Raw genomic sequence first — 14580 nt, 5'->3', positions numbered from 1 at the left:
CTCTTACAGGAACAGCCAGGGCTGCCACCCCATGAGGGGAGAGACCCCATCCCCTCCATGACAGCCACTTTCCAAAGAGGGAAAGGGCTGAAATGGAGGAAAATCAAAATCTCAGCCAAGTGGGACATGTTTCCAACTGATACCTTCACTTGAATGTGTCTAACCGTTCACCCAGTGTCTTGCTCAAAGCACCACTTAACTCCAAGTGGGATGGGAGGAACCATGAGGGCTCCTGATGGCTTTTCAAGGCAGAGTTTCTGGGGTTTGCTAGTCAACGCCTGTCGCGCCAAGGTGTCTGCTTTTCTCTAGCACTGTCAGAAGTGAAGACCCCACTGCAAATGGTTTACACAGTGGTCTCATGCCGAGACGTGGCTGTGGTGAGACAGATCTCGCCCTCTCCACACCAGGGAGCAGGAGTCGAAAGTCCCACCTTTTTCCTTTGCATGGCTTCGTGATGCCTCACAGGGATGGTTTGGTCCAGGCACATCCCGTGTCATCCCGGGAGAGGGAAAGCCCCTTAAAAGCGAGATGGGAAAGGGCCAGGGGTGCGGGCAGGATGCTCTGTGAGGGAAGCCGCCGACTCAGCCCCATGCCTACACCCAGGGGACACCCCCAAAGTAACACCCCATTTAAATTGCCCGTGTGTGTTTTGAGGGGGGTGTCTGAGGTAAATTTTTTAAGATTTTTAAGTTGTTTCTCCAACAACGTCTCGTTGATTTCCAACTCCCTCATGGGGATGAGGACATTGCTCCCCTTCCCGGGGCCGTGGGGTGCTGGCCTTGCATTCTTTGCGGAAAAAATACTGAAGGGAAGGAGGGAGGACGGGAGGAAAGGAAGCATAGCGTTGGCCGGGACGGAGCAGGCCGGCGATGGCCGGTCACAACGGCTCCGTGCCTCAGTTTCCCGCCAGCCGGGGACCTCCCTCGCGCGGGGCAGTAGGGGGCGCTGCGCTCTTCGTCCCCCCCTCCCCCGGCCGGCCCGCGTCCGTCAGAGCGGCGCCCTCGTGCCTCCTGGCCACGCGCCCCGCCCGCCGCGCTGATTGGCCTCTGCCGCTACCGCCGCCATTTTCAAACCGCCGGTTCGCTGCTGCCGGTACTACTGTCGCCATTTTCCGCCGAGCGGAAGCGGTGCGGCTTGGCTAGTCCCCGCCTTCTCCCTTCCCTGGTACGACGTGTAGCCATGGAGGCAGAGCCTGTTGGCCAGAAGCCCTCTCGGCTGAGACGAGGCAAGGCCAGTGCCGGGACATGCGCCAGCCACTCGCCCCCGGCGAACAGCACCCCCGCGGTGACCGCCTCGGCAGCCTCCTGCAACCGGTAGGAGCCGCGATCCCTCCCCGTTCCCCCGTCAGAGGCTGGAGCCCTGCCAGTAGCACACGGTTCCCCCTGGCTCGTGCGCGCCCCGCGAAGGGGGACCCCACCGTTCCCCTGGCTTACAAGGCGGGGGGCTCCTTTCAGCCTGCAGAGGACGCTGCTCCCTCCTGTCTTCTAAAGGGAGACCCCCGGCAGGCCGTGGGGGAGCCCTCACCCTCCTGTCTTACAAGGGATATTCCCTCCTTGCGGTTGTACGGGACTCCCTTCCTAAGTCATAAGGAGAATTCCTCTCCTGCAGGCTGTGGGGGGCCCCCTGCCTTCTTATGAGACAGACACTTAACACACACACACACGCTCAACCCAGATCGTAGGGGATGCCTCCCTCTATGTTCTATAACGGAGGACACCCCCGGCAGGCTTCCGCCCCTGACTTATAAGGTGAACGTGTCTCCTATAATTAGGTGAGGGGTTCATCAACACCCCATCTTGTATGGTAGGAGCTGGGGAGGGGCATTCCTCAGGCCATAACCAGTTTTCCTGTCTGTTCCTGTCCCGTAATGGTGGGGTGTCTTTAACGTCCCCTGGAGCGATTGGCTGAGCCTCCAGGATCTCTGCAGGCCCTAACAGCAGATCAACTCCCTCTCCTGGGCATGGAGAGACCCTTCTCAGCTCCAGCGTCAGTCCTGGCTTTTACTCTGATTTTTAAATCCCTGTGTATACCATCTATTACTGTTATTTTGATATGTTGAACTCGGGATGCTTTTCCAAGACCACCCAGTGAAAGAAACTGTTACTACTTAAGTTAACCTGAAGATCAGTTTATGTGTTGACCCAAAAAAAGTTACCTGTATGTGTTTATAAGGAGCTCCTGCCCTATCAGAAGCTGACCCCTGAGTGAATCATCTCCTGCTGACTCGTATCTAGACAAACCCAGATTGATCAGCAGAGGCTTCTGTTTTCTGTTGCCTTCAGGGTTAGGAAGTGATTTCTCCAGGTGTGCAGGTGATGGAGAAACCACCCATTTCTGACAAATGTGGCTTTAGTTACCTCAGCACAGTTTCTACCTCCAGCTGCTGTATTTGGGCAGAGGTTCACTCCTAGATGTGATCTCTTCCTCGCTGCCCTGGTTCTTTGTGCCTGATGCAGGACTGCAGCCCTTTGCATCCCAACTTGGCAGCTGCTTGGGTTGGAGTGTTGAGAAGTGCTCGTGCTTTTCTTCCAGCTTCATTTGTGCCATGGGAATGAGTAAGAGGAAGGTGACTGGGGCAGTCCCTTGTTTTGAAACCTAGTGAAATTGCCCATGGACTGGAGTGCATGTTCTTTATTGGGTGACTTAAAGCAAAGCAAGGTAAACACTGATGAGCTTGGTTTTCGTAATGGCTGGTTTTAGTAACCATTCTGGATGGCAGAACTTTTTAATGAAATTTTAAAAATAAATGTTTTCTTAGAAACATGCTGCAGTATCATCTTGAATATCAAATTGTAGCTCCCTAATTACCGTACTTGAAAAGCATAGCATAATTGAAGGCTTCAGTGATTTGATGAGTTGATGAAACACACTGGCTCAGTTTCTGGGATGGTCGCACATTCCTTTGTGAGGCTTGTCTGTGTGGAGAGGCCCAGGGAAATTGTGATAAAACTGGGAAAGAAGTTTATGCAGATAAGACATGCATGCATTAAACCTTTGTGTGGAGACTCACTAGCAAGATGATGCCAGCTCAGCACCTAGATGTGGTCTTGTGATGTAGGCAGAGCAATTAAGAAGTCGCTGGCTTGAGGCTTGCTTATAGAATAATAGAAGAGTTTAACTGGAAGTGAGTTCTGGGAAGTCTTCAGTCCAACACCTGCTCAAAGCAAGGCCAACTTCAAATTTGTCAGATTGCTCAGAGCATTGGCTGGGCAGGCTTCAGAAACCACAAAGGACAGAGATTTTCTTACCTCTCTGGGTCCCTGTTCCAGAGTTTGACCACACTCGTTGTGGGGGGGGAATATTTTTCCTTTGAGCTAATGGAAATTATCCTTGCTGCAGCTTGTGCATGTTGCCTCCTTTCATTCTGTTGTGTGTGCCCAAGAAGGGTCTGTCTCTGTCTTCTCTCTATTCCCTTTTTAGATAGCTGTAGTCAGCAGTTAGATTCTCCTCTGCCTTCTCTCACCTAGGCTGAGTGAACCTGCTCTCAGTCTTGTTCGTCCTGTGCTCCAGCCCCAACACAGTGTTGTTTGCTGTGGGCTGGATGTGCTCCAGTTGTTGATGTTTCTTGTACTGGGAAGCAAAGCTGGACCTAGTATCCAGATGGGGTCTCACAAGTACTGATTGGCATCATTTGACCTGCTTGCTGTGTTTTTTCCACCCTAAGTAATGCAGAGCCAACCATCTTGCTATAAACCACTAATAACAGAATTCAAATTGTTTAACGCCTAGTTCAGCTGTTGGGCAACTGGCAAACTAGGACAGAGGGACAGTTGGTTGGTTGTTTAAAAAAAAAAAAGCCAAACAAACACAAAACAACCTGGAAGCAACTGGGGGGGGGGGGGGTGTTAGTTGGGGTGTTGGGGGTTTTTTAAACTGCTTTAGCCAACTGTGCAAAATCTGTGTCTTGTGTTCAGGAGTCCAGCTGCCAGTCTAACCTTGTAGGGCTTTAAGCCAGTTTAACTTGTAGGGCTGGTATATGTTAGTGTGTGACTTCTTCCCCTTGATAATGGTGAGTACATCTATCCACTTGTTGCAGGCAGGATCAGTACTTGAGTCTCTAGGCTAGGACAGGCAAGAGTTCCAACTGTTTGCGCTGTGTTTGTGGTCTGAACAGCCAGCCTGCTGCACAGGGCTGCTCTGAACAGAAAATCCACAAGCTGGGGTGGTTGAATTCAGCTAGGCCTCCAGGAGAGCCACACAGGACACTTCAGCAAAGGCCACTACTTCCTAAGTTAGCACTCTTGCACTAGAACATAAATATATTTAAACATGCACAGTAAATTACCTCAGTCTCACTGTTAATTTGCTTTAACCTTGTGAGTGTGTGTACACATGCAGGAAAAAGCTCTTGTCTCCAGCCCTGTAACCTGACCCTGGAGGAGGGAATCCTCTGCCCGCCAGCCTGATTTTAGTCGGGTATCTGTCTGGGCAGAAATGGAGCTCCAGTTGCAGGCCTGAAGCCTCTGGGAGTCTCTGTTGAATGCACTAAATACATTCAGCAATCTTTGAGGACGAGGTAATATCTTTCGTTAGACATGTCCTCTTGCAGACCCTGCCTTGCTTTTGTACCATTAGACTTTCATGGCTACAACATTCCTGAGTAGTCTCAAATCCACTGTTTCAGTGAGGTTTTTTAAGTATTAGTTTGACTTTCATAGGAAGCATTATGTTTCACTTCTGTGATGCTAGAGAATTCCTGATGCTTCCAAAAGATGGGTATGTGGTTGGGGAGGTGTGAAGGGATGTGGTTTGGACAGAGTATTTGTAGTCAGTCTCTTGTCTATGTAATCCCAGAGCTGTATCTAAAAAGGGAGGAGACAGTTGATAGCATGCTAGAGACAGTGACTTCACACAGTTATGAACAGTGAATGTTTCCTCCGATAGCTCTAGACTGGGGGCTGCTTTAACATCTTATAATTTTCCATTCATCCCTTTCCCCCATTGGCAATACCACTGTAACTCTCGCACAGCAATGTGATTCAGGTTTAAGGTATAAACATGAGAGGTGGTTGCTCAGTTGAACAAAGGGAGAGGAAGCTATAGAGTGTGCCCAAAGAGCAGCCCTGAAGGGGGAGTGAGGGATGGGTTTACCAAGAATGCATTCTCTCTGTTGCCAGCTAGTTTTTGACCCAGAATCAGACAGCATTACTAGTTGCTGGATGAGTTTCTCTGAACCTTGTGCCCCCAGCTCTGGCAGCTAGAAGACGACCAAAATAAATTGCAGGTAGGTTTCTGGGACAGATAAAGGAAACTTTGCTTTTGGTTTTGTTTGCTTTGTAATCTTGTTCCCAGCTTCATAGTTTATCTAGTCTCAAGGTGAATCCAGGTGAAGCTGACAGCTCAGGGGCATGTTATCTCTTCTGAGGTAACACACTTACATAAAACATCAGATCCTCTCTCCTGCCCCAGACACGCTATCTAACCCCAACTTGCATCTTGCATACATCTTTTGCCAAGCTGTGTGAGCCAGTGTTGGAGGGTGGCTCTGGAGGAGCTCCCTCCAGCTGGGATGGCCCAGCACGCCACTGGGAGAAGACAGGTACCATCCAACTCCAGGCAAGCCTGGAGCTTGCCAAATTTTTTTAATCTTTATCCAGAGTCAACTTTTCTCTCAGATATCTAGAAACATTCTGTAGCTTTTATATTTCAGAGGCACCTGGAGACGATCGTGCAGGGCTGGAGTACTGCTGTGCTGAGCTTTTGAGGACAGAGATGGGCTGTCAAGTCACACATCTAATAAAAGCCCTATCTCATACTGCCCTTCTTGAGTGTCTGCATCTTTGGTAGTACAGAGCCACAGTTCTTTTCAACCACTAATGCTATGACTCGCATGTGGTGTTGTGCCTGTTTTGTGATCTGTTGTTACTTGCTTGGCACCTGGGGTCCCAGACCTCATGAAGACAGTGCAGTTCTGAACAAGAGACAGTGACGTGTTGCTTTGAGACAAGCTATCTGCAGTGGGAAGGAAAGAGGATCACAGTTGATTGTACATATTCATGTTCTTGTAAATATTTTAATTGTAACTGTCACTTCTCAGTAGTTATTCAAATGAGATTAATCTCAATTAACTGGCTGACTTTGTATGGAAGGATGAAAAGAAACTAGTGGTTTCTATTTAAGTCACATTAGGGTGGAAGGTGGAAAAGTTGCTCAGTTGTCAAATTGTGCAAGCAAGGGTGGTGTCATGGTAAGTCCCTGAGCAAAAGCTGGTCTGAAGCAGGCTGACCAGTGTTGACTTGAGAAAGCAAGGACAGCTTCTGTCTGGTGTGATCAACGGATTGGGCTGACAAAGGAGCTCTGTAGAGTAGCAGGTGTTGGAGAAGAGCTGAGAGTCTGGTTTTGTGTTTTGTCACAGTGCAACTGACCAGCTGCCAAAGGTGGGTTCCGGGTTCCCCAAACCAGCTCTGTTCCTGCTGCTTTCCTTGCAGCAGTCCCAGTCACTGTTTGGCTGCAGGATGAACTGGGTAGTTAGTTTTCTGTTGAACCAGTACCCCCCCCAAAAAAAAAGCTAAGTTTTGCACTTAATCAGCAGTTGAACCACCTTTCCCTATGACCAGATGATTACTGAATTAGGCTTGCAGGGATGTGGCCGGGAGGAAGGGGGAAAGATAACCTTTTTTGATGGCACCGTGCAGTCACACTGGAGATGTGTAATGTGAAGCAAGACCCTTCACTGCAGCCTGGGCAGGAGGTTTGTCAAGAGGTTTGTTTCTGTAGCAGAAATGGGAGCGAAGAAGCTGTTTGTCCACGCAGGAGAAGGATGGGGTCTAAGGAAGCATCTGAAGAGAGTCCTTCCTGAATTATATGTTTACATATTAAACAAACAAAAAAAGCTTTTCAAAAATCTTCCCTGATTACCCACTGACCACCACTGTTCTGCAATCTGCAGTAAACTCTTCAATTGGCTTTTATTTATTCGCTTTACACATTTATCCTACTGAAAGGCAATTGTTTGTTGACCAGTGACCTAGCACTTGTGAAGGCAAAGTGTTTTTGATGATGATGGCTCTCTCTTTCCTTTCTTCTCCTAATTACGGCTTTTCTGAAATGAATGTTTGTTTCCTTTTGATCTTTGTTGTGATTAAAGCCTATATTCCATCAGACTTTCTTGGGCTGGTAAAATAGTAATGAAGAGTGCAAACACACACTTTTCTTTCCTATTATCACATCAAAGTTAGCACAAATGGAAACTTTTACTCCACTGAAGAAGGTAGCTATTAAAATGCTTCACTTGAACATAATTGGAAGCTGCAGTGTAGCTTTCAGAAAATGTCTAGAGGCTCTTCTATTACCACTGGTTTTTATTCCAAAAGCAAGCTGTGAGTGTCTGTGTCTGAATGTGTTCAGGCACGGTAGGTTTATATGCAACCACTTCAATCAGTTGTCCTTCCATGGGCCTCAAACACGCAGCTCACAGGAGACAAGTAACGCTGCAGTAGCCATAGTAGCCTAAATTGTGTGACCATATTTTGGCCTGAAGTTACTGTAAGAGCATGCTGATGCTTCAGCAATTGTTCATAAAAATCAAATAAGGGTTTGGGGCTTTTAAGGGTGCGTTTGTGTTTTGTGTTTCTCCTCAGCTGTTCTTTGCACAAGAACCCCACAATGATTCAGCAACTGGCTTGAAACAAAATACCCCTAAAACTGAGTGGCTTTACACTGATACAGTGTTCTTGTGACATTATATTTTCTGCCTCCATAGACTGTGTTTCAGTTAAATAGCTAGTACTATTTTAAGGTCATCTTTCCCTACACTTTGAGTGTCAGAGGGTTATTAAAATCCAGCAAACTGTAATGTAATCCTGATGTTACTGGTCACCTATTAACTACTATTGGTGCAAGGGAACTGTCTCGTACCTACAAGGGTCAAAGAAGGTGTGAACATACCTGACTAGTCAGCTGCACAGCTCTGGAAATAGTTCTCAGTTTTCTTGTTAGGATGTGCAAAATATGTTAAAACACAGGCAGAGTTAATAAAACAAGGTGAAGCATACGCTTCATGTACTTTTTGGTGGCCTCTAAACAAGTATCTATGAAATATTGGTAGGGCCTGTGGCACATTCTTGCACCCCCAATGTGCTTGCTGTGTAGTGTGCTGTTTCTCGGTAGTTTGAGACACTTGGAATGAAGTTTCTCATAGGGAAGATGAGATGAGAGTAGGAGGAAGAATACCTGTAAAATTATTCAGAACGTGTCTTTTCTAAAGCATGGTACTGCTGCTTTCCCAACCTATGTGGCAAGTGCTACCAGCCAGTTATTAAAACCTATGAAAACCTTTCAGCCCTCTCAACATCCCTCTGTGTGAATGTTGATTTTGGGTAACACAAGTCTCTTAATTACTATATGCTGATGATAGCCTGCTTGTTATTGTCTTGTAAAATAGAAGTCATGCTACACTTACCAAATAATTATCTTCACTCACAAATCATTATCCCTAACATCCAATTGCTTAAGCCTAGCTATTACTGCTTCAATTAATATTTTCAGGGCAAGCTCATCACAGATGCCTTGCAGAATGCTCCCTTCAGATAAGTAACCTACACTGGATGAAGTAGGATATTACTGCTGAGCCTAGCCAACTTCAGTCCTGCAAGTCAAAAGATAAGGATAGCATCTTTCCTGTAAACATGGTCCCTTGATGCTAGTAAGAATGAGCCCTTCAGTGCTTTTGCACCCAATGAGGTAATCTTTGTGTGTGCTGAAGATATCTTTTCTACAGTTAGGGATGTTCTTAACTCTAGCTGTCTCTTCTGACCAATAAATTGGGCAAAGGGTGGTATGAGCCCATAGCAATGATGTGGTTCAGTGTGATGGGGAGAAGACCACCTCCTCCCTGTCGTGATTTTTTTTTTTTAATTGAGTAGCTGCAGTAGTTAATAAAAAAACCAAAGCCCTTAACCAAATGCACTTGCAGGAGATATTGGTATCACTCTCCTGACATCTGAGGCAGATTATTAAAATATTCTTTCTAAAATAACAAATTATGTTAACACCTACATCTCCTAATTGGATAGGAATAGAGCACAGAGGTGTTTCCTGCAATTGCAAGCAACAGTGCAATAGAGTCTACAAAATGTCTGCTTTGTGCCCTCTTACTGCAGACTACACACACTTCCAGATCCCTTCAGCAAATTTAACAGCTGCTGGTTATGATCACTGATCTCCTGGAATCTGCTTTGAAAAGATAAAAATCAATGGCACTGTCGGTCTTATAGAAAGATTAATATGTGAAGAGCTTTATGAAATGGGCCTTGCTGCCTTTGGAGGGAAAGGCCAAGAAAAAGCAACAAATCCTCCTGCTGATCTGGCCAGTGGAAGGACTGACTGACTCCAGACAAGGAGAATCATTTTACTGAAATCATGCAAGTGAGAGACTATCCAGGCATCTACTTCAGTTATCTTAATTTTGGGAGGACACTCTGCCTGTCTTGACCATATCCTGTGCAATCAGAGGAAACTGAATGTAAAGATTCCTTTCTTGAAGGGTGGAATCTTGCATCTGTAATACAAGAGATAACAGGTAAAGGCAGGCAAGGGAACATAAAAACAGGAGAATTTGAAAGGGATGGGAGAATGACTGTATTAGATACTGTAGAGAGCAGGTAGTCTGAGTCTATGCTGGAAAATACCAGAGTTCAGCTATTCAAGAACAGCAGAAAGAAGCCTTCCTTCTAAGTCCTGGTGGCAGGCACAGGCTTCTTTGAGGGTAACAGTGGATGTGTTGTGAGTAGCTTTGAAATTAAGCAAATACATGCAAGGCTACAGAAAAAGATGGATCCTCCAAAGAAGGCTGGAGGATGCAGAGAGGAACAATGTGGTTAATATGGAAGACTAGGAAACTATTTTTGTAGTGGTTTGCCAAAGAAGCGTGCAGTAGTTTCCCTAACTTTAGTAAGCATAAGGGACAAGTGTTAAATCAGAGACAGGTCTACCTTATTCAAACAGTGAGCAGAGTTTAGCTGTAGGGAAGGGTTACATCTGTTCCTGACAGACTTTTCTTTTTACCATAACAATAAGATTTTGACATATGCATAAGCGTGAGGTCCAAGTCATACCAAAGTTATCTTGCCTCTTGAACTTGTACTGCACTACCAGAGGCAGCCTGGATGTACCATGTACGCTGCTACCAATTAGACCTCAAGTTCAACAAGTTTAGATAAGAACAGCCTATGGGTTAAAGAAAAGTGTAAGCTGTGAAGGGAAAAAAAACCCTGAGTTTACGGATTTAATCCTCTGCTCAACTCCAGAAACATAACTTGCATCTGTACTGGATAAAAAGGAGTTGTAAAAACTTGAGCTCTAACTATCTGGGAATGTGGAGACAGGGCTTCAGATCAGCATCCTGGTGCTTTGGTGCTTTCCATCATGCCGAGTGGATGTAAAAACAGCACAGACTCAAGGTGTGACTGCTTCCTTGACTGCCCTAGCTTCACAAAAAAGCCTTGAAACTGTTGAATTTGAAACATCCCACCATCTCCCGTTGCTTGCCCTTAATATTTTGAAAGGATTTAAACTCCTGGTTTTGCTTCAGGAGTGTTTTCAGGAGCTCAGATTGAAAATAACTGGAAAACTAATTTATTGACAAGTTTTTTTTCCTTGTCTAAATTGGAGAAGAGATGAAAAATGTAAAGACTGCTTCCAAAAATCTTTTCCTGCCCAGGTGGACACATAAGGCTTCTAATTATCAAATTACCTCTCATTCTTTCTCACATGCTGGCATGCAGGTTTCCAGGTGGTAGCCAGCAAACCTCATGCTGCTCTTGGTGTGCCTGCTAGAGACATCTCAAAGCACTCTGTAAGGCTGCCTGTGATCATTGTGTAAGGAGGGAGCATTATCTCTAGTAAACATAGCTAAGGAAATTACTGAAGGGGGTAAGGAAAACTGACAGCCTTAAAGCTCTTCTGCTTTGTTTATGTTTAATGGAGTGGTGGGCATGTCAGGTAGGGCAAAATTGCTGTTAACCTGCAGAATTGCCTGTCACATGGGTAGGCTTTAATGTGTGATATTCTGCAAAGGGGGGTTGGAAATGTGAGTAGGTTTGAGAAAGTGAAGAGCTGTAGCACTGTGGCAGCCTTCTGCAGAGGTAGACCCAGGTATGTTTGTGAAAGGGAAGACTGGAGAAAATAAAGGCGTAGGAAGTGAGGAGGAGAAGCTTGTGCAAGCTGAAGAAGAGGCATTCACATGTCTGATGGGAGAAGAATGAAACTGCTGTTGTTCCACCAACAGAGAACTTGTGGGACATCTTCAGCTTCCACTGTTGGGTCAAACTTTTCAAATGTCAGAACTGTGTACTTCAAGTATTTGCACTGTTACTGTTCCTACTGAGCTAAATGTGCACTATTCACATTTGACATCATACCAGATGTCAAGGCTTTCAGTTTCTGTTGTATTAGGAAGCTTTTGCGTAATTTCTTTTGGTTTCAGTTTTCTGGGCAGCTCTTTGTCTTGCCAAAGTTATGCCAAGTAAAACCTGACCCATTAGGGTTTGAAAATGGGCTTGACTTTTTTTGGGAACCATTTACTGGTGAAAGTATGTGAGCAAATGCCTTAAACCATTTTTCAGAACTGGCAAAGTAGATGTCCTACACTAAAGTCCTCTTCAGCTCTTATGAAGTAATAAATCTGCCAAGCTGTCTTTCACTTCACAGAAGCAGTTTCTTTTAATACAGTAGCACAAGAGAAATGCATAATACTTCTTGGCCTTCCTCATATATTCAGGAGGGTAATATTCTTGGATTTAGCTTATTAAAATATTAGGGGTTATTTTACCAATATCTTTTTTTAAAGTCCTCAGGATAAGCTGTAGGCAAACTTACTGCCTGAAAAAAAGATGTACTCAGTCTTTGCCTAATCCAGGACATAGGAATATGATAAGCAGTTGTCTAGGTCCACATGTATTAGAAGTTTAGAGAAATGGCTTAGAGCATTTTTGTGTGCGTGTCTAGTGTCTGCAGATAACTTGTGAACCTTTCTGTAGATAATGAAAAAGCACTAATTTAAAAGCTTAATAACATAATTTTATAAATGAAGGATCCCTAAATAGGATCTCATCTTTGCTGAAGACTTGGAGAAAGACAGTTGAGGGTAACTGATTTTAAAATATATTTATTTATATATTGCTTGAGTTCATAACTATGGAAATGGTATCTTTTGGCAGTTGTAGTGGCTGTTGCTGTCTGTGGTAGTAAGCAAGCGCAGTCTGGGAGCCTATGAAAGTACATCAGGGAGGTATGCTGGTGAAAGAGTTTAGATCTTACAACTCTATATCTTGAACAGACCTAGAACCACCAAATTTCTTAGGGACATTGGTTGTACTGAGAAGCTGTTGTTACTGTTTGATTTCCTGATTTGCAAATCCTTTCTTGTTGGACTTTTCAGCAATGCATTTCTTTTAAAACATAGCTAAGATTTAAAAGCAATGCATAAATAAAAATATTACCTCATTGAAACTGTTGGTGGAATTCCCAGTAAATTCACAGGTTTTACCATAGCATTCCAGGATTTTACCTTGGACTGCTTTGTACAACGTATTAATTTCAAGTGCCCGTCAACGGAAACTTCCCATCTTGGCTGACTTGCAAGGATTTCCTCTCTGGATACTGGAAAAAATTAATCTCTAACATTAATGCTTGTTTTCTAGCTCTGCTATCAGTTGGCTAATGTCACTTCTTGTCTTCTCTCTTTTTTTCCCTTTCCCTCACAATTCTTTCTTTCCTATCAGATCTGCCAGTATACTTTACACTTTAATTTTTGCATCAGATGTAAATCTGCTGTCATCTGTGGTGTTGCCCTGAAGAAACAGCAGGAAACATGTTGTTTCTGGTGAATGTCAAGCCACTGCAGCAATGAAACTTAAAGTTTTGAAATGCCTGAGAAAGGAAAGCAGTAATAGGGCAATCCTGACAAGAATATGTGGAAGGAAGAACTCTTCCCAGAAAGGAATGTGATAGTGAGATGAACAAATGCTGGGAAGCAATAGAGTGAGAGAAACAAAATGGTTGTATGAAAGTTTCCCTGAAAAATAATTCATAAGTGGGGAGGAAACAGCTGGTGATGATGCTGAGGTAAAGCAGTTTATGAGGATGGAAAAGCCTTTTCCCCTAGTGTAAGTCAGCTGAAGATTAAACAGTATGTAAGCTCTATATGGACAATTCCCAGGGAAACTGATGGAATTTGAATACTTGTATTCCTTTTACAATGGCAATGTTTGGCCGCTTTTTGCGAGTTAAAAGATGTAAGCATTTAGAATTCACTGAATTCTTTCTTAAATTTCAAAATTCTGCTCACAACTAATGACTATTCATGTTTGCATTGGAGCTGTTCTTGAAAATAGTGTCTCTTGTGTAATTTGTGTAATATGGGTTTCTATTTAGTGTGGGTGTCCATAATAGTGAAGCTGGTACCCTGAAACTTTTGCTGCTGTGGTTGAAGTGCCTTCTAAAAATCTGAAATGTAAACAAGTGCAGGAATTACTTCATCTGCTAACCAAGACTAGCAGTTGAATATAAATATAAAATACTCCAGGAAAATTCATCCACTGGATCCTGAAAAAGACTTTAGGTAGGTCATTAGATTTGAATTTGGCTTGGAAATTAGTATTATCACCTAAGCTCTTCCTGAATGGAGTTTTGTCTTGCAAGACCAGGTCCTACAGTGAGTTGGCCAGTGTGCCATCTTCCACAGAGCTTATCCAAGCGACTGGGATGGCTGTTGCTGAAAGATTTCTGCTTTGCATCCTAATGGAAAAAATACTTCATGCAGTGGAGTGCCATGGAGGACTGGGCCTTCAGTAAATATGGTAGGAGCATGTCCTTAGCAGACAACCACCACTTTACCTTGTGCATGTCTTCACAGCCTTGTGTGGGCAGTGCCCCATTCAAGCATGACTTAGTCACCCCCAACAAGCCCTGAACACAAAGGCTGCAGACATGAGCTGAGGAATTGGATTAATCTTCAAAACTAAACCGTATCACACTATTAAGATACCCAGTGAGCTGGAGAAAATGGCAAGTGAAGGTCTGCAATTTGCTTCCAAATAGGATTTTACATGGTTAAGTTTGTCTTCCTAGCTGTACATCTTCCTTGCTTCCCAGCTTTTATATTCTGCAGGCCAAATTTCAGTGATCCCTGGAAAGCAGCTGCAGTTTCGTGTAGTATTCACATGCCAAAATACATACCTTGTTCTTTGAACTGTTTAAAACTTGCAGCTTCGTTGTTTCAGCTGGGGTACCTCATCCCTTAAACTATTCTTGAGTTTTGCCGCACCTGAAATTGCAGGTTGCCAGCAAAGCTGCCTAACTCTGTGGTGCCATGCACTTGGTGGTCCCACAGTTACCACATCCTGGTGAGAGGGGAAGTACCTTATTAAATGTGTTGACATAATTGTAAGCAATTATCTGACCAAACCTTCAACTTTACCTGCAAATGGACAGGAAGGCAGGTTTAATCACAGGCCTTGACTTCCCGGTGCCTTGCCCTCCTCAAGCAATTTTATTTAGGGTTACTTTTGAAGTCTTCCCAAAAATTAAAGCAAGGACAGAGGCCGTCCCAGTAGTCTTAACAGGGAGGAAAAAAGCACA

At 44.5% G+C, this 14580-nt stretch overlaps 1 protein-coding gene across 1 annotated transcript in view; it reads left to right on the top strand.

The window, feature by feature from the left end:
- The first annotated feature begins 1131 nt into the window (after positions 1-1131).
- NET1 (neuroepithelial cell transforming 1) overlaps positions 1132-14580 on the top strand; it is a 54051-nt gene continuing 40602 nt past the window's right edge. The window contains exon 1 of the mRNA XM_056340901.1: positions 1132-1313. Coding sequence (XP_056196876.1) covers positions 1180-1313 — 134 coding nt within the window. The 5' untranslated portion in view covers positions 1132-1179. The remainder of the gene's footprint in view (positions 1314-14580) is intronic.

This window comes from Falco biarmicus, chromosome 5 (genome assembly GCF_023638135.1).
Source record: "Falco biarmicus isolate bFalBia1 chromosome 5, bFalBia1.pri, whole genome shotgun sequence".
NCBI classification, from domain to species: Eukaryota; Metazoa; Chordata; class Aves; order Falconiformes; family Falconidae; genus Falco; species Falco biarmicus.
Note: the sequence above shows the minus strand (reverse complement) of the source record. Positions and strands in the feature narration are given on the sequence as shown.